We start from the raw sequence: 17,184 nt of genomic DNA, 5'->3' as shown, positions 1-17,184 counted from the left end.
TCATCAATCAGTCATCAACTTCTCTTTTTTTTTTCTGTACTTTTCAAGGTATTTCTTGAATCTGTCCCTTTGCCTATATCCTAGTTACCATTCCTCTCGTGTTTTCCTTCATCATTTCTTTACATAGACTAAAGTAATCTCTGTGCCAAAGGACTCTACCTGGTTCCCAGCTGACTAGTCTTCACTGGGCAAAGAGATCCATATAAAATACATCTAGCAGTTTCACTACCACTTTAAAATCCTGCGGTGGTTTTCCATTAAGTTTATTCTGAAGAAAATAGTCTTCGTAAACTGGCTCCCATCTCATGATCTGATTTCTTCTTTTCCCTCTCTCTGTTGCCTCATACGTTTCTCTCTGACTATCCAGAATTATTTGTAGCCGTTCATACACATTCTACATTTCCTCGGATCTATGCTTTTGTTCCTGCTGCTTCTTTCCCCTTAGAAATCACTGCCACTCCAACCCCAGCTCTCTGCACCCTGGATTTCAGCTCCTAACTTCTCCGTGAGGGCTACCATCACCTATGGCATGGGCATCCGTCCTCTACACTCCCCTAAACCAGTCTTCATGTCTCTTATTATATTTATCACATATATCCATCTCCTTCTGTTTATGCATCCATCTCCCTCTTTAAATTGTGAGCTCATTAAGAATAGGACAACTGTCTACCGCATCTTTTTTTTCTCTCCAGCTCCTAGAAGAGCAGGAACACTTAGGAGGCATGAGCACATTTTTTTTTAATGGATGAATGAAGATCTTTCGTTAGTCACACTTTCCCCTCAAGTTGAATTTTGTTTTCAAATATTTTTAACTTTAAAAAGTTATTATAAAGATACAGATTACAAATGAACCACAGCTTTCAGATTCTCACTTGGAAATGAGAAGTAGACTATTAACTTTACAAAATGGCAATACTGTGTAAAAAAAAGCATTTTGAGAAGATATAATAGGAACCTAAAAAAAAATTCTTCAGAATAGAATAAAAAGAAAACTATGTAAGATATTTTGGAAACTTTTTTAGTAGTTAATTTTTTATTTTTAGAAATGCTTTTGATTATGGATTATGGTACCAATTCAATGCTACATGCTCTATGTTTTTTATTTGCTTTCTTTAAAGACTTTTTTCATGGTGTATTTTCTATATTTCTGTATGTTCAAATTTTTCTCAGCTGCTCAAAACCAACCTTCAAAGCAAAAACAATTTTCCACCTAGCATAAATGTTATCACTGATATTGAAGAAGCAGGGAAATAGTGACTATTATATGCATAGTCATGTTAAGTTACCAGTGTTGAGAGTTATCTAAAAGTATAATAGACAATCTAGCCTTATTCATGAGTGCTTTATTACTTCATTATATAGTGATTTTAACTTCAGCTTCTTTTTTAGTTTTAGAAATTAGAGTTTGGAAAAAAAATTTATTACCAGCAGATTTAGACAGTTCTATAAACCATAGCTGTAGAAGGAAGTTATTAATCCACTAGAGCTATAAGTCTCTGATGGGAGAAAAGGGAAAGAAATACAATTCAAGTACATTGGAAGATGGAAGAAATAATTTATCTATAATGCTTCAAAACAAAATTCTAGGGACTATACAACAGAATTCTGTATTCTTACATAATTTCACTTAAATGTTAATCTCAGTGGGTTCTTCAGTTATCTGGGTCTCAATTTATTCATTTCCTTGGAGAGTATTTATTTATTTGCTATTGAGTTAAATATTATGGCAGTTGAAAATCTTGTTTTTGTTTGCCTATTATGGCACTGCCCTTTTAAAAGAGAGTGTCAAGATAAACTGCAATATGGTAAAACCAGTTAATTTGCTTTTTAAATGAATTCATGTTTAAGGATAAGTATATTTTAAAGACAGTCACAACCAAGGAATGGAATAATGTGATTATGTAAAGTATCCATGAGAATAGTATTAAAGCATGTTAACTCATTTTCTGTCAAAATCCATCTTTAATGAGTATTAAGCATCAGGTTCTTATATTATATTGAATAGTTTATGTTTCCTTTCTTATTGATTTTGTCTTTTACTTAAACTTAAGGCCTTTTAGAAGAAACCATGTGCATGAAAGCAATCATCGCCGTTGAACTATCAAGTTATTCATCAAGACATATAGTCATGAATGATGTAAATGAATTGAAAACATTAGGGATGAGCTATATGTATTTGGAAGTTATCCACAGAAACAGAATAAAATTTCCTTCTCTGTGAACATATTTCTTTGCAACACACTTGGGTGGTATTTGCAATTCATTTCTGCATATCCATCAAGCAATAATCTCACTGGCTTTAAATTCATGGTGTTCCACAATTGTCTAATAACTATAATTAAGAATTGGATGCAAGTAGTGTTTATCTTACTGTCTTTTAAGAAATGACTAATTTTCTTTCCTTGTATTTTTGAAATTTGGACCTTCTGCAGGTGCATAGGCTCAAGTATTGAAGACTGCATCGGCCTGATGGATAGGTACTTGGTGTGCTTGCTTCTCATGCTCTTCCTCCGAGGCTCCATGTGTGAGCACTGGTGCATGTGTATGCATGTCACTGTGAATGGAGAATGATATTTTCTGTTCTGTAATTGCCTGCAGGTGTAGCGGTCCCACTAGTCATGACTGCATTTACTACCCTTGGACGGGCCATTCCACTTTACCACAACATGCTAGGTAACATCTACCATGTTTCCATTTTGTCACTCAAATCCTTTCCCAATTATCATGGATAAAAAGTACTAACCAGTTGGATGAAATTTATAATATGTTAAATTAGGGAGTTATGAAAGAGGCATATAACATTTTATTTTTCAAGCCACATTTCTTACCTCTTCTTCATTTATTATGATTTTAGAATCCAATTAGTAATGTCATTGATTTTTAATTTTGTACAGCTTAAACAGGATTTTGAATTATTAATCTAGAACTTTAATAGAATATTTTTGTTCTTAATTCTGTAGATGATTGCAAAAAGAAATATTTTTAAGAGAGGAATTTGCAAAAGTTGATCTATTTTTGTAAGATATTTGTTATTTGATTAGATTCAGTTTCTGATTTTACATTATTTTGAACTGGTTGGAATATTCTCTCAGCATCAGAATTACCACAGGCTAAAGCTAATATAAAATATATTTTGTGTAGGTAAATGTACAAGTTGGCTTTAAAAAAATAAAACATATCACTCATGTTCATACAAAAACCTATACATGAATGTGTGTAATGACTTTACTCAAAATCACCAAAAACTGGGAACTACTCAAATGTTCTTCAATTGTGGTATATCCATACATACATACTACTCAGCAATAGAAAGGAATAGAAATTGCTATTTCTATTCGAAAGGAATAGAAATAGAAATTGCTGATATACACAAAATGTGGGTGGACCTCAGATGCATTGTGCCAAATGAAAGAAGCTAGACTTAAAAGAATACAAACGGTATGATTCCATTTATGGCATTCTGGATAAAGCAATACTACAGGGACGGAAAATCAGTCAGTGTTGCCAGGGGCTGTGGGTGGGAGATGAGGTGACTACAAAAGGGAATGAGGAAATTTGGGGGTACTGGAACTGTTTCATGTCTTGATAGTGGTGATAGTTGCAGGAATGTATGTGCTTGTTAAAAATCATAGTTCACTACGTTAAAAAGGATAAATTGTACTATATATAAATCACACTTCAATAGATTTGACTTTCAAAACATCTCATATTTAGGAAAACAGTAACTTTACAATGTTATATAGAAATGTTGTTCTCTTTCTTTATCATACAAATTAATTGTTTCTTTTGGAAGAGAGCACATAGCACTAAATTACAATTAGGAAAATTAGAGTTTTGGATGCCTTTTAATGTAAACTTTTGTACTGAAATATATATAGTGCAAAAGTACACAAGCATAAATGTAAAATTCAGTGCATTTCTCCAAATGAAACATTTGTGTAACTATCAGCCAGTTGAGAAACAGAATAGTCCCAGCACCAGAAACCACTTTGTGCCCCATTCCAAGGGTAGCTGCTGTCCTGGAAGCTAATACCATGGGCCAATTTGTCTGTTTATGTATTGTATGTAAATTGTCTCATACCGTATGTACTCTTCATATCTGGCTTCTTTTGCTAAATTTTACCTATATGAGATTCATCTATGTCATTAAATTTAGTCATATTTTTTCATGTATATGGTATTTTGCCTTTAAATGTTTTTAAAACAATCAAGTAGTTGACATGTCTTATTAATGTTATTTTTTAATGAAATAAATAGAGAAATTAAATTCTGAAAAAGAAGGACGTGGTTCAGTTAAGTGATTTATACAACAGTGGCACTTTGGCACTCGGGCATAATCAAGACTAGTTAGTACAATTGCTTAGAGCAAGGTCAAAATTATGAAAAAATTAAGCAGAGAGAGAGAGAGGGGGCATGCCTAAGGCTCAAAGTGAAGTTTCATAAGCCAAGATCCATTTTAGATTGTTCCTATATTCATGAAGTAATTTTTCCTCCTTGAGACTTCAGTTGAGTCACTGTATTATCACTTTGAAGAGTGTTATCAATTTGTTTCCATGATTTTCTTATAATTATTCCAGCCAACCAGCAAGAGGCAATATAGTTTGGTGGTTAAGTGTGCTGTCTTTGGAATCAGATTTTCTGAGTTCAAAGCAAGGCTCTACCATTTTTTAGATGTGTGACCTTGGGTAAGTTTCTTCAATTATCTGAGCCTCACTTTCTTTGCATATAAAATAGGAATATCAATATAGTTCGTATGTTGGTTGTGAAGATTGAATGAGCCCATAGAACAGTGCCTGGCTCAGGTAAATCACTCAATAAGTGTTACTATTTATTATTTCTCTTGTGTCAAGGATTTTAAACATTGAGGATGGGGGAGCATACCTCCGAGAGGGAGGAGGTAAGTCACTCAAACTCTCCCAGGGGGATTTGATGTGTACCTCTACCCTTTCTGATCGGTCTCTCGAAGGAAGGGAGGGCATTTATTTATTCTCCTTGAGAATCACTGTCATAATGAGGGCCACTGGTACCGACAGTAGGAGGTCATAGGCAGAAAGTGTTAAAACCGTAGTGACAGATCAGTTGTGGTTTTCCATGCTAGTAATTGATATTATATAACTCATAGTCATAATGTTTCTTACTATAGATTTCATATTTCCAACATTTAAGCAAAAGCAGTGTGTGAATTTTTGATCCTAATACTTGCCTGGGTTCACAGGCCATTCCCTGTAGTCTCAGACCAATACACTTAATGCAAATTAACTTTGTGATAAATAGGTGACCGTGTCCAGTACTAGAGTCTGGATAGTACGGTTCAGCCCATTATTCCCATGAAAAATCACCTGTAGATCTTTCTATAGGTAAAGAGCAGAGGTTCTTCAGGGTGAAAGCCTAGGTTCAAGTATTGGCTCTGCCATGTTTCTTATCTGTGAAATGGGGGTGATAATGGTAATTTTTTAAAAGGGAATCATTACACCTCCTAAGATTTGTGTGATTACGTGAGCGAGCACCCGGGAGCCATTATCTAGTATACATTCACTCCTGGTAGTTACACCTTTAATTGAGATATTGTCAAAATAACACTTTTGAAAATCTCATGAGGTTGTGTTCTATTAGTATTTTATATATTAGTCAGGCATTAATCCAAAAGTTCACTGACTATGGAAGTGACATATGAAAATTTCTCAGGTTTTAAGCATTTAAACTTGTGTCTGTCACACTTCTAAGTATAATGATTTCAAAGAATTGGTAGTAAGTAGCTAATTGTTCCTCTTAGAAAACTATGGATATCTTTAATACCTGTTTTGAATTTAAATTTAAAGCAATGTGACTCTATTCTTCAATTGTGTTGACTTTCCAGATTTTATTGACCTGTCAGAGGCTGTTTCTAAGGCAGTTGGAATTTACATGAAAGATTAGCTTGGGTGCTTTGGAAAACCATGTATGACCATGGAGCATCTGACATAGGTTGGATGAAAAGTGAAAGTAACAAGTGTCTGCTTTTTCGGGTCCTTAATATTGCAGTAAATGCTTACGTCTCTGAAATGGGGTGGGCATACATTTAATTGAAAACAGGACACTGGTCTGGTTTTCAGGTCATTTTCCATTTTTAAATTTCAGTTTTTCTTAAGCTTCGGTCTTAATTGATTAAAGTAAATCTGACATAAAAAGAGGGCAAAATACATGATAGAAAACAATTGTTTCAAGTTTTATAAACCATGTTTGAACTTGGAAATTATCCAAATGCCTAGTTTTCTTTTAGTCTCAGAAAATTACATTGAGCCTGTCAGTGTGGCTATTTCAAAATATTTAGAGTTCATACTCCCTACTGCTCCATTATGCTGTATTCTGTTTCCTAAACTAGCAGGAAAAAAGATTGAAGATTTAAATGAAAACAGGTGAAATGTTTCCAATCTTGATCGACTTTCATTTTCTAAGCACCGTTATTCTTTCCCAAGCCTGCAATTTGTGAATTGGTTTTCCACACTCCATTTACCTTACAGGCTGCTGCTGAAATTTCTTCCAGGAAGATTGGATAGCCTAGAAAAGAATTTTTTTTTTTTACCTGTAGTCCCCTAGAATATGCTACTTATAATGAAAATAATACTTGGTATTTTAGAACTTCTCCATACTTCCCTCATCTGAATTGAATTAAATGCCTTAAAAATAGCATTTACCTTTGATGTTCTTTCTTTTCCATCAAGAATCTTATGAAGAAATGTGTTTAGCAAGTTTTCTTTTTTTTGTTATTCTTGTGTGTTATCTATTTGAGCTTGCGTGTATGCCATTTTCATATAGATTCTAATAGAACAAAGTATTGGATTCTATTCTATTTGAGTTTCTTTGTCAAATATATATCCAAAGCTTTTTATAATCTTAGTCTCTTACTCCATTAGAGCTAAATTTGTTAATCTCAACAAGCCAAGGCTGTATTGGCAAAGCGTTTCTTTTTATTAGTTAGCAATCCAAAATGTAAACCAATACATTTTTTTGAATTTGTAACAGAAGTTATGAAAAATACTAGATATGTGTTCAAACATTTTTATCTGGCTGTTTGCTACAATTCAATTATTCTAGATGCTTCACAATGTGAAATAGGTAATTGAATTCGGTTTACCTCTCTAAATCTCATATGGGGAGATATTTGAAACGTTTCGTATTCCCCTCCCATTTTAATGTCTGTGTCCCATTTTACTTTACGGTGTTGTGGTTATTACCTAACAGGTCACATAGCAGTTTATCCTTTAGCATGTGACCTTGTATGATATATGAGAGCGACGATGTAATATTCTTGACACCACTTTCACAAATGGCACAATCTTTTTTCTTTGTTTGTTTTGCCCCAAGGAACTTAGTTCATAACTTATGTCCAAATCAAATAGTCAAAATCGCCCATAGATGGTTACCTTTGATGAGTGGCAGTTGTGTTAGGATCCTTCAGTCCAAAAAATAAAAGTACACAGGCTTTTTGCTATGTCTCTCCTCAGTCCACCACATTCTAGAGATTAAATTTACTTTTGAATTACAGATAGTTCGAAGGGGTGAAGGAAAGTGTGTGTTTCTTCTTTTTGAGTTGATTTGTCTCCCATACCTCCCAGGACTCATAAAATGCCAAAATTATCAAAGAATTCTAGGGGCCAGCTGGTAGAATATTGGTTAAGTTCACGTACTCCTCTTTGGCAGCCTGGGGTTCACAGGTTTGGATCCTGGGCGTCGACCTACACACCGCTCATCAAGCCATGCTGTCACAGGCGTCCCACATATAAAATAGAGGAAGATGGGCACAGATGTAAGCTCAGGGCCAAACTTCCTCAGCAAAAAGAGGAGATTGGTGGCAGATGTTAGCTCAGGGCTAATCTTCCTAAAAAAAACAAAACTGCTTTGCATGTGCTATTCCAAGATTCGACCCCTGGCATTTTTTTTCTCATAAAGTACAATTTAGAGTAAGTCATCACTAATACTCAGGATTTTTCATTGAGATTTTAGTAGATTAGAAATATTAAATTCTATTTCATCTTATTTCACTTCTAACACATTTTTTTCCAACTAAGAGCCTTCTAAATTGCAACCAACTAAAAATATAAACCCTTTGCAACATTTCTGTAGATGGTACATATAGAGATACTTTGGCAATGAAAAAAGGAAGTGAAAAAGTAGCAGTTTTGGCAAAATTAACAAGTTATTCCAAGTAAAGAGAAATTACCTCTTGCTTTCCAAAGAACTTAGAACTAAATAGGTTAAACAACAGGTTATATATATATGTATATAAAAAAATGGCATCTGACCTGGCTCCTGACTAAAAGCTGAGATGAAAGTGATCAGTAAACTATTGAGAGTCGTAGGGCAATGCTTTCTCATCTAGTCAGCACCCAAATACTATTGATTGAAGGATCTGGCACTAATATGCTACAAAATGATGAGGGCTAGCACATATAGCATATATCTTTGATCTTAAACTTATTCTTGGTAGTCAATCCTTAAAAGCATGCTTAGTTTGTGAAATGATTTCAGTATTTTATAAGGAAAAAACGGCAGAATAATTATGTTACCGTGAACGTATCAAAGTAAACTTCCCCATTGTGACGATATTACTGAATTAGCATCTAAAACTGTCAGAATTTGCCCCCCAAACCCATTCTGAAATTCAAAATATTGTAGATCTGGAGTATATATTTGATAACTAAAATGGTAAGTATTTAAAAAAGAAAAACTTTGTGGTCAGGTAAAGTGAAGGAATTGCTCAATTGCTATATACATTTTCTATTCCTGTGTAATAAATTACCATAAACTTTGCAACTTAAAACAAAACAACACAGTTCTGTAATTAAAAGAACAGGCGTGGCATGGCTGGATTCTCTCCTTAGGATCTCACCAGGCTGAAATCAAGGTGCTGTCTGGGCTGTGTTCTCATCTGGAGCTTAGAGTCCTCTTCCACATTCTTTCAGGCTGTTGGCAGAATCCAAGCCCTTGCACTTGTAGGACTGTGGTGGGTACACACACCAGGGACTGGAACCCTGCGGGCCATCTTCAAATTCTGCTGCCACTCCTACATGCTGACTTAAGCATATACCATTTCCAGTGATGCTTTTCCTATTTTTTATTGTCTTGCAAGGAAAGAACTTAATTGTTTTTTGTGTCTCATGCAACTTTGCCATATAAGGACACCTTTAAGTGTGAGAGAAATTTTTCTTACTATCTTCAAATAATTTATCTTTTCCTTGTCGTAAAAGGAGCCAGAAGCAAGCAATATGGTATTATCTTAGAACTAAAACTAGGGTTCCTTTGGACATTTATATTAGGTAAGGACTCAGTGTACATGTTGGTTCCAGGTGTTCAATGCTCCATTTTTGAGCAATAACTCACAGATATAATTAGGACCAAACTGCCCCAATTTTAACACCAAAACTGTGGTCTTTCCATTTATTTATCAGACTAGTGAGTCTTTCCCAAGAGTGCACCAGACCTGCTCTGTCTAATACGGTAACCACTAGCCACATGTGGTCACTATGCACTTTAAATGGGGTTAAAACAAATTGAAGTGCGCTGTAACTGTAAAAATTACAGTGGATTTTGATGACATAGTATGAACAAGAGAATGTAAAACATCTTGTTACAATTTTGACATGTTGATTGCGTGTTGGAATGTTAATAATTTTGGATATATTGGGTTAAATAAAACTTTATTATAATTAATTTCATCTTTTAGAAGTATGTCCACTAGCATATTTTAAATAAGGTGCTTGCGTTACATATCTGTCAGACAGCACTGCTCCACAGCTGTCATCATGACACTTTGAAGACTCTTTGTCAGTGAAAACGTTTTCATCACACCCTCATCTATGCAATTATATAAATAGAATTTATGGTAGATATTAAAAAGGAAGAAATAAAACTGTAACAGAGGGATTGTAATATTTTCTCTTGCGTCCCCACTTTGGAGGCCACAGATTCTGATTCTAGAATGTGACATCTAGATGGAGAGATCATAGGCCTTTTCCCTATGAATGATATTTTGGTAACAGTTTTACACACAAGAATGGTGGAGGGATGGCTTTTGTGTATTCACAGAAGGGTGTTTATTTTGTCTTTGTCAATAGGTTACAGACGAGATGAGTCAGATCCAAGGAAAAACATCCATTTGCCTGAACCCATTGAATGTACTTGTATATTTATATGTCTATACAGATGTTATAAACTTCTACAAGAGTAGACTAAAATATGATAATTTAGGTCTGCATTTAGAATTCCCAGTACTGTCTAATTCTTAAACTGAAAACTACTCAAAAATGTGGAATTATGTTGTACACACTCTCTTAAAATTGCATTTTGTAGCCAAGATGTCTGTTAAAATATTGTTTCAATTTTTGTATGTCACAAATGAACAACACTTAGGCAGAAAGATTTCTTAAGTATATGTCAAAGTTTCTATTTTTATGCCTGACAGATATATCCAGGAAAGAGACCAAATTATTCCCCTATATAGCTTAGGCATACATTGTTTTGGACCCTAAGTATCTTTTCCTTTTTCATATTTCCTATTTAACTAAAGGAATCTAATTAACTGGGACCCCCTTCTGTGATATGGTTACATAAAATGATGTGTAGATATTAACTCAAATTGCTCTCTTCGTGCTTTTTTCTTATTACCTCAGCACATTCCCTAACTAATCATTCTTTCATAAACATACAATTATTTCTCCATACTATGTATGTAGGCAGGAGCTAATTAACAGAGAGTGCTTTGATTTACCAGCGAATTTTCTCACAGTGAGTTCATTCTCTGCTACCGTCTGCCCTCAAACCCAAAGTGATATAATTTCATTGTAATTTCACAGTAACTCAGTACTAAAGAATGAATGACAAGGAAAGAAAACCCACCCCTAATAAACGCTGAATGCTTGTAGCTTTGCAATTTTTATGGCATTCTGTTCCTCTACCCAGAGTAAGGCCTTCCATATGCTTGAGTCATTTATGGAATAATTATAGTTACTTTTATTAGAGCACAAAATAAAAGAACAATAACAAAAACCTCTTACCATAAAAAGTTTACTTGTTAAGGGAGAAAAAATTCTTTTTTTAATAAATGAAGAAAATCTGTTTTCCAAAGATCCTTATTTTTTTTAATCTCTGGACCTCAAATCCTAGAGTTCAAATCCTGGAGAGTTACATTGTTCTATACACAAAGAAAGAAACAACAATGGGAAAATCTAAACACCATTTCTTATTTCTTTCCTAGAATAGTGTTGCTTTTTCCAAAATCTTCCCAGATTTAGCAGGAGCTTGTTTTTGCCATTCTTAAAAAAAAAAAAAAAAATCCTTATGTATCTATCAGGTGTGCTACATTATCACATTTAATTTTCATGATAAGCATATAAAAATAGTTATCACCATTCCTATTTTACAAATGAGGAAACCGGTCAGAATAATTAAGCAATTTACAAAAAATCACTTAGCTAGTAAGTGGCAGAGCAAAAATCTGAGCTCAAGTGTGTCTGATGGATTTTAAAGACCATATTTCTTCCTTTCTACCAGGCTGCTTCCCAACTGGATGAACAGTTAAAAGCTATTTCTATGATGAGGATGATTGAATATTTTATCGTCTACTTAAACAATTTCACCTATTGTCTTTCCCTTAGTTTTAAAGTCCTAGTTTTTACCTACTATGCCTTTCTCCAATGTACAGGAGTTTACAATGCTTGTCCTCACATAGCATATTTTAGTCTAATGATACACCTGGCATTGCTTGGTCGGGATGGAGCAATACTTCCCATGATCTAGGCACATGCTCCTGTATAATAATAACATAATATAAATATATTTTTACATTTTTTTATATTATGAATACATCAGAGACTAATCTAAGGCATTTGTGAATCAGTTTATTTTTTATCTTTTCTAAAGTTGCAGTTATTTATAAGTTCTGGAGAGATTTGGTAAAACCATGGTGGTTTCAAATGAAAACCACTACCACCTGACCTGCTACTAATTCCCTTCATGCTTCCACTCCCAGGCTCACTTATCAAACGTGGAAATAAGAATCCACACTTCATGGATGCTCAGCAATAAAATAACCGACAGTATGGTGCTGGGCTTAGGCAGTGTTTCCTCTAGATTTTCCTCCCTAGTACATACAGTAAGATTTGTGAGCTGGGGCAAAGTTCATTGAGAGCAGCAATGAGTTCAGGTGATAGAGTGTGAATCCTAGGTTGTGTATCACTTTGTTCTGTTGATAAGGTGAAAAGTGATTTCTGCCAAGAAAAATTTTTCCCACTGTTGGTAAAATCACACATACCAAATTTTACTTATTTTTGAAAGGATGAAACAAAAAAACACACTCTTCTATATATGTTACTTTACAATAATTACCCAGTAAATATTCATTTTATTTACCACATGTCAGGCATTCTGCTAAGGCACTGAGTAGAGAATGGAGAAACAAATTAACGTTATACCTAATATCATGAGATTCATGGTATAGTGGAAAAGAAAAAACATTATTCAATATCAGTTTATAATTATATATTTGCATGATTATTTACTATGAGGAAAACTGTAAATGAACTGGATGGTGTGAGGTGGTCAGAAAAAGAAAAATATAATAGATGGCATCTCAGTTTTTCACCTAAGTAACTAGGTGAAGGGTGATGCCATAAACTGACATGGAGAAGACTCAGAAGGAAGTGGAACAAATTTTATGGGGAATAAAGATTCTGTTGAGGCCATGATAAGCTTCAGGTGTTTACTTGGTAGCTGAGTGAAGATTTTGCATGGGCAGATAGTTACAACACTCTGGAGCTCAAGAGAGGGGTCTGAATCATGAGTCATATTTAAATCCATAACATTGGATGAGATCCCACAGGCGGAAAGTGCACAGGAAAAGAGAACTGAGGAATGAGACTCAGGATACTGCAACATTTAAAGGGCAGAAGAGATGAGACGGATAGGAGATAGCAGATTGAGACAGAGCTGGAGGAGGTAGGAGGAAAACCAGGGGAGAAGGAGTACTCTAAGCCAAGTGAAGAAAGTGTTCCTAGGAGGAGGGAAGTGACACTGCGGCTGGTACCCAGAGGGAAGCAGTATTGACCATGTTATTTGACAAGATGGAGGTTATGAGTGAAACTTGAAAAGATAGGAGCAGATTCCATTGGAGTGGTAGAAATCAAATGGGTGAAGAATTGCAACAGGTTAAGAAAAGGAAGGGAGAAGACAGAAATGGAAACTGCTTGTATGGAGAACGCTTTCAAGGTGATTGCTGTGAAGGGAAGTGAACATGGAATCAAGGGCAAGTGTTTTTTTTTGTTTATTTTGCATAACTTGGGAAATATTATAACATGTTTGTAAACTGATGGGAATGATTTGAAAAACTGTCATTTTGACAGATCCCAGTGATGTTAATGGCAAATTTAATGTACAGGTATAGAAGTCTCTCCATATACAGAGGCAGTGAGAGTGAATAGGAACAGTGGAAATGCAGAGAGCCAAATGTTGATTTCTTCTGAGAAATTTACAGGTGAACGAAAGGAGAGCGATCAGGACATAGTTGGAGAGGGAATAATATCAAGAGAAAGATATTTTGAAGATGGATGAAGTTTGAGTCTGTTTTGGAAGATCTTGTAGAGAGTGAAAGTTTGGAAATACAAGAGAGAGAAGAGGTTATCAATCATAAGTCTCCTGAAAAACTTAGAATAATTAGGAGGGAAAGGAAATGGGAAAAGATTAGATGTGGAGATGAAAAGCCCCCCATTTTATCTGGAGAATAAGTAGAGGATGCAGAAAGATGCAGACAGACTAATGGACAAAGGCTGAGGGAGTTTCTGTTTAATGTTCTATGTTTTCTCTGAAGTTGTAGATGAAGTCATCTTACCAAAAGGGAGGAGGGTATGTTTTAGTGTATGTGCGTGTGTGAAGGGATTGATGGTCTGTGATATTAAATTCAAATATAAACTGTGCTAATTTTTGCATTTAAAATATTCTGACGCTAATTCATAAATAATCAATAATTTGCAATGTGTTACTTTACATGTATCCAACTGAAGGTCACCCTATTTTATTTTTGCGTGGAAAATAACAGGTTGTGGTTTGCTATCAGTGATTCTGGACTCATTAAATTAGAAGACTGTTAAATATTTAATCAGAATCTAACAGCATCCTGTATGCGTTCTGAGAAATTAACAGATTTCAATACCTGTAGTGATAATTGCAAAATGCTGATATATAACAATTACTCCAAATTACACCATTACTACAAACATCAGCATTTGCGTAATTGTGCAGGTACAGAACATTAGTATATCAGGAAATCATACTGAAATATCTTTCCTGTTTCATTTTTTTGAAATGCTCTCAAGTAAGGAATTATAATCAACAGTCCCTTATACGTGAAATTTCTTTGGCTTCTGATTGTACTGACATAGCTAAATTTATTCTCAAACAACAGTTCTCATCTTAGCAATTTGTGCAATATGCTTCTCTTTTATATCTAAAGTAAGCAAAGGTAGAATTCACCATCCTGCCTGTTAAAGCTCACCAGCCATAATTTAAGTATTTCTTTTCCTTTTTTCTTCTTCCTGTTTTTTTTTTTAAAGATTATTCCCTTTAGTATATTTTAAAGTGGAATGCAAAATTACCAAAGTAATACATGCTCAGTGTATTAAATACTGATATATGTGTGTATATAGTTGTGTTTAGCCTTCCACACATTTAGTTTAGCCTCCTACTAACACATATATACCCTAAGAAAGGTTTTTGTTTGTTTACAAGTATGGGAACATACTCTCCTCGTTATTCAGCAACTTTCTTTACTCACTTAATAGTGCATTATGGACAGCCTTGTAGATCAGTAGCTATAACACTTTCTTTTTAAGGTTGAATTTTTTTCTAGCATTAATGTACCACCAATCTCCTATTGAAAGTTAGTCAAGCTTTCCTAATTTTACATCTTTTACAAATTAGAAAATCACATATATATGTGTATGTATCTGGCATTATAGAGTGTAGGTTTAGCTAGGTATCAATTAAAATGCATGGAAAATATTCAATTTTATCATTCAAACTTGCTAATTACTATCAAAATTCAAATAGGCAACACATTAAAAATTATAGAACTAGAACATTCGAGTTACAGTCTCACTTTACTTATATATATTTAATTATATATATAATTTTATAAGAAATCATTTTTTATACCTATCAAAAATTAGATGAGTCTCATCAAATATGGCTGAAAGTTTTTCACCAAAAACTCCCAAGGACTGCATGATTTAGAAAATTTTCTAACGAGTTTATTGTTTTCTTCATGTTATAGAGAGGACCTGATGAATAAAAAAGTTTAGTTAACCTTCTTTCAACATAATTTTTCATTTTTCAATTGGTTTTCAGCGATCCTGGATGGACAGATATATATAAGGATCTTTAATAGTTCAACAATTCATAGGATGACTTTGGTCCTGTATAGGTTTTAAATAATTAATAAGTAAAACAGCAAATAACAGTGAGTCATAGCAACGACACACCCTTTACAAACACTAAGAGTAGCTTGCTTTGAAGGACTGCTCCCTTTCTTTTCTCTCTCTCGCTCTCTTTTAATTACTGAGACATCATTCCCTGATAATAAAGAATAATTGCCATGGATTTTAGAGGTTGATGCCCATTGCATACCATCTAAAATTTACAGTTGTTTTCTTTGGATTGTTTTTCACTATTTTGCCAATAACTAAAGTAGTAATATACTCAGTGTTCCCACAATGTCCTCAAGAAGAGGTGATCATGTTCTCCAGCAACCAACTCAGTGCCAGAGAGTGAAGTTGGACTATTAACTGCCATCTCTTGTTCTCCACTCTATTTGCCCTAAGAAAAACTGAAATTTTGTAAGAACTCAGCTGGTGTGATAATAAGTAAAGGTAAGCCATTTTTCTAGGTAATATCCCAGATGGAAAAATAAAGATACATAATTTGAAAAATTGAAAGACTGAGAAGAAGAAAGTTTGCAGATATACAGCAGTCAGGAAATTTAAAGGAAATTAATATGTCTACTCCATACTACTTTTAGATTATTTCCTTAATAACCATTTATAAGACAAAGAAATTTTAAAATATCCTCTCTTGGATGTCCAAAGCAATGCATACCATTAAATATGGCCTAATGTTAACAGTATATGTAATTTCAATAAAAGAAAAATAATCGACACAAAACAGATGTAAAAATTAATATTCTAGCCAGGAAGACAATCTGGTTCATGTAAGTGTATTTTTTTTCCTTGGTAGTAATGATTTCTTCTGCGTGTAAATGAAGTGGTTTCAGGCAAAGTATAAAGTTTCCTTGCTATTATATTATTTCAATGTTATTTGAATTGACTTAGGTTCAATTTTTTTTCTTTGTTTACATTATCTGGTGGCTCTAAATCTGTATTGAGAGCATCTGCAGAATCATGACATCTTCTAAGCAATCACTTTAGGAAAAAAAGGGTTTCCCCATAATTAGAAACATGTTCTAATTAGGCATTGGGTGTTTACATAAGTTTAAAAAGGAGTTATATTTCTAAACATTGTTATTAGATGCTTTAAAATGTGTTTCTGTGAATTTGGTCACAATAAACCTCCCCTTATAATATAAAAGTGATCCATTCTACATTGAAAACATTATTTAAAGTGGGGTGCAATGACCAAAAGTCCTTGAAGGGGGGTTTGTTTGTCTTTTCTCCAAGTCCTCTGTGGAGTACTTTAAAAGAGAATAGACAGAAAAAGCCTCACCCTCTCATTTTTTTCCTTGGCTTACTTCCAATCTAGTATGGACCCAGAAATTAGAAAAATTGGATATTCATGTTTTGACAAGTTAAATGCTAATGAAGAACTCTGTTTTCTTCCTATTCTCTTTATTGATCTTCCTGTAAAATATTTTCTTGAGATTCGCAAGTTAGGAAAACATTTTACTACTTTTGAAATTTATCACTATTTGAAAACAGATGACAATGAAAATGTTGTCCATTATAACACATTTAAATTCTACAATTCAAAGACTGCATGCTTGAGGAAGCTTTACAAGTTTCTACTAAGTTTTACATGTAAAAGTATAGGGCACCTCCCCTCCCTCAATAAAAGTGTTCAGTCAAGACTGGTAGGTAGTCTGGTGAATGACCAAGAGACTGTGATGATTAAACAGACATAAATAATAGGAGCATCAGGGTTATT

General features: G+C 34.1%; 1 protein-coding gene across 6 annotated transcripts in view; it reads left to right on the top strand.

Annotated features, from left to right (window-relative positions):
• Positions 1-17,184, top strand: part of ERBB4 (erb-b2 receptor tyrosine kinase 4) — a 1,102,331-nt gene that overhangs the window by 840,159 nt on the left and 244,988 nt on the right. For 2 of the 6 annotated variants that reach the window (XM_070270446.1, XM_023644061.2), the window contains exons 16-17: positions 2,433-2,477; positions 2,599-2,673. In XM_070270446.1, the coding sequence (XP_070126547.1) occupies positions 2,433-2,477; positions 2,599-2,673 (120 nt within the window). The remainder of the gene's footprint in view (positions 1-2,432; positions 2,478-2,598; positions 2,674-17,184) is intronic. The other 4 variants (XM_023644065.2, XM_023644063.2, XM_023644064.2 and 1 more) reach the window with 2 other exon arrangements.

Source organism: Equus caballus, chromosome 6 (assembly GCF_041296265.1).
Source record: "Equus caballus isolate H_3958 breed thoroughbred chromosome 6, TB-T2T, whole genome shotgun sequence".
In the NCBI taxonomy this organism is placed as follows: Eukaryota; Metazoa; Chordata; class Mammalia; order Perissodactyla; family Equidae; genus Equus; species Equus caballus.
Note: the sequence above shows the minus strand (reverse complement) of the source record. Positions and strands in the feature narration are given on the sequence as shown.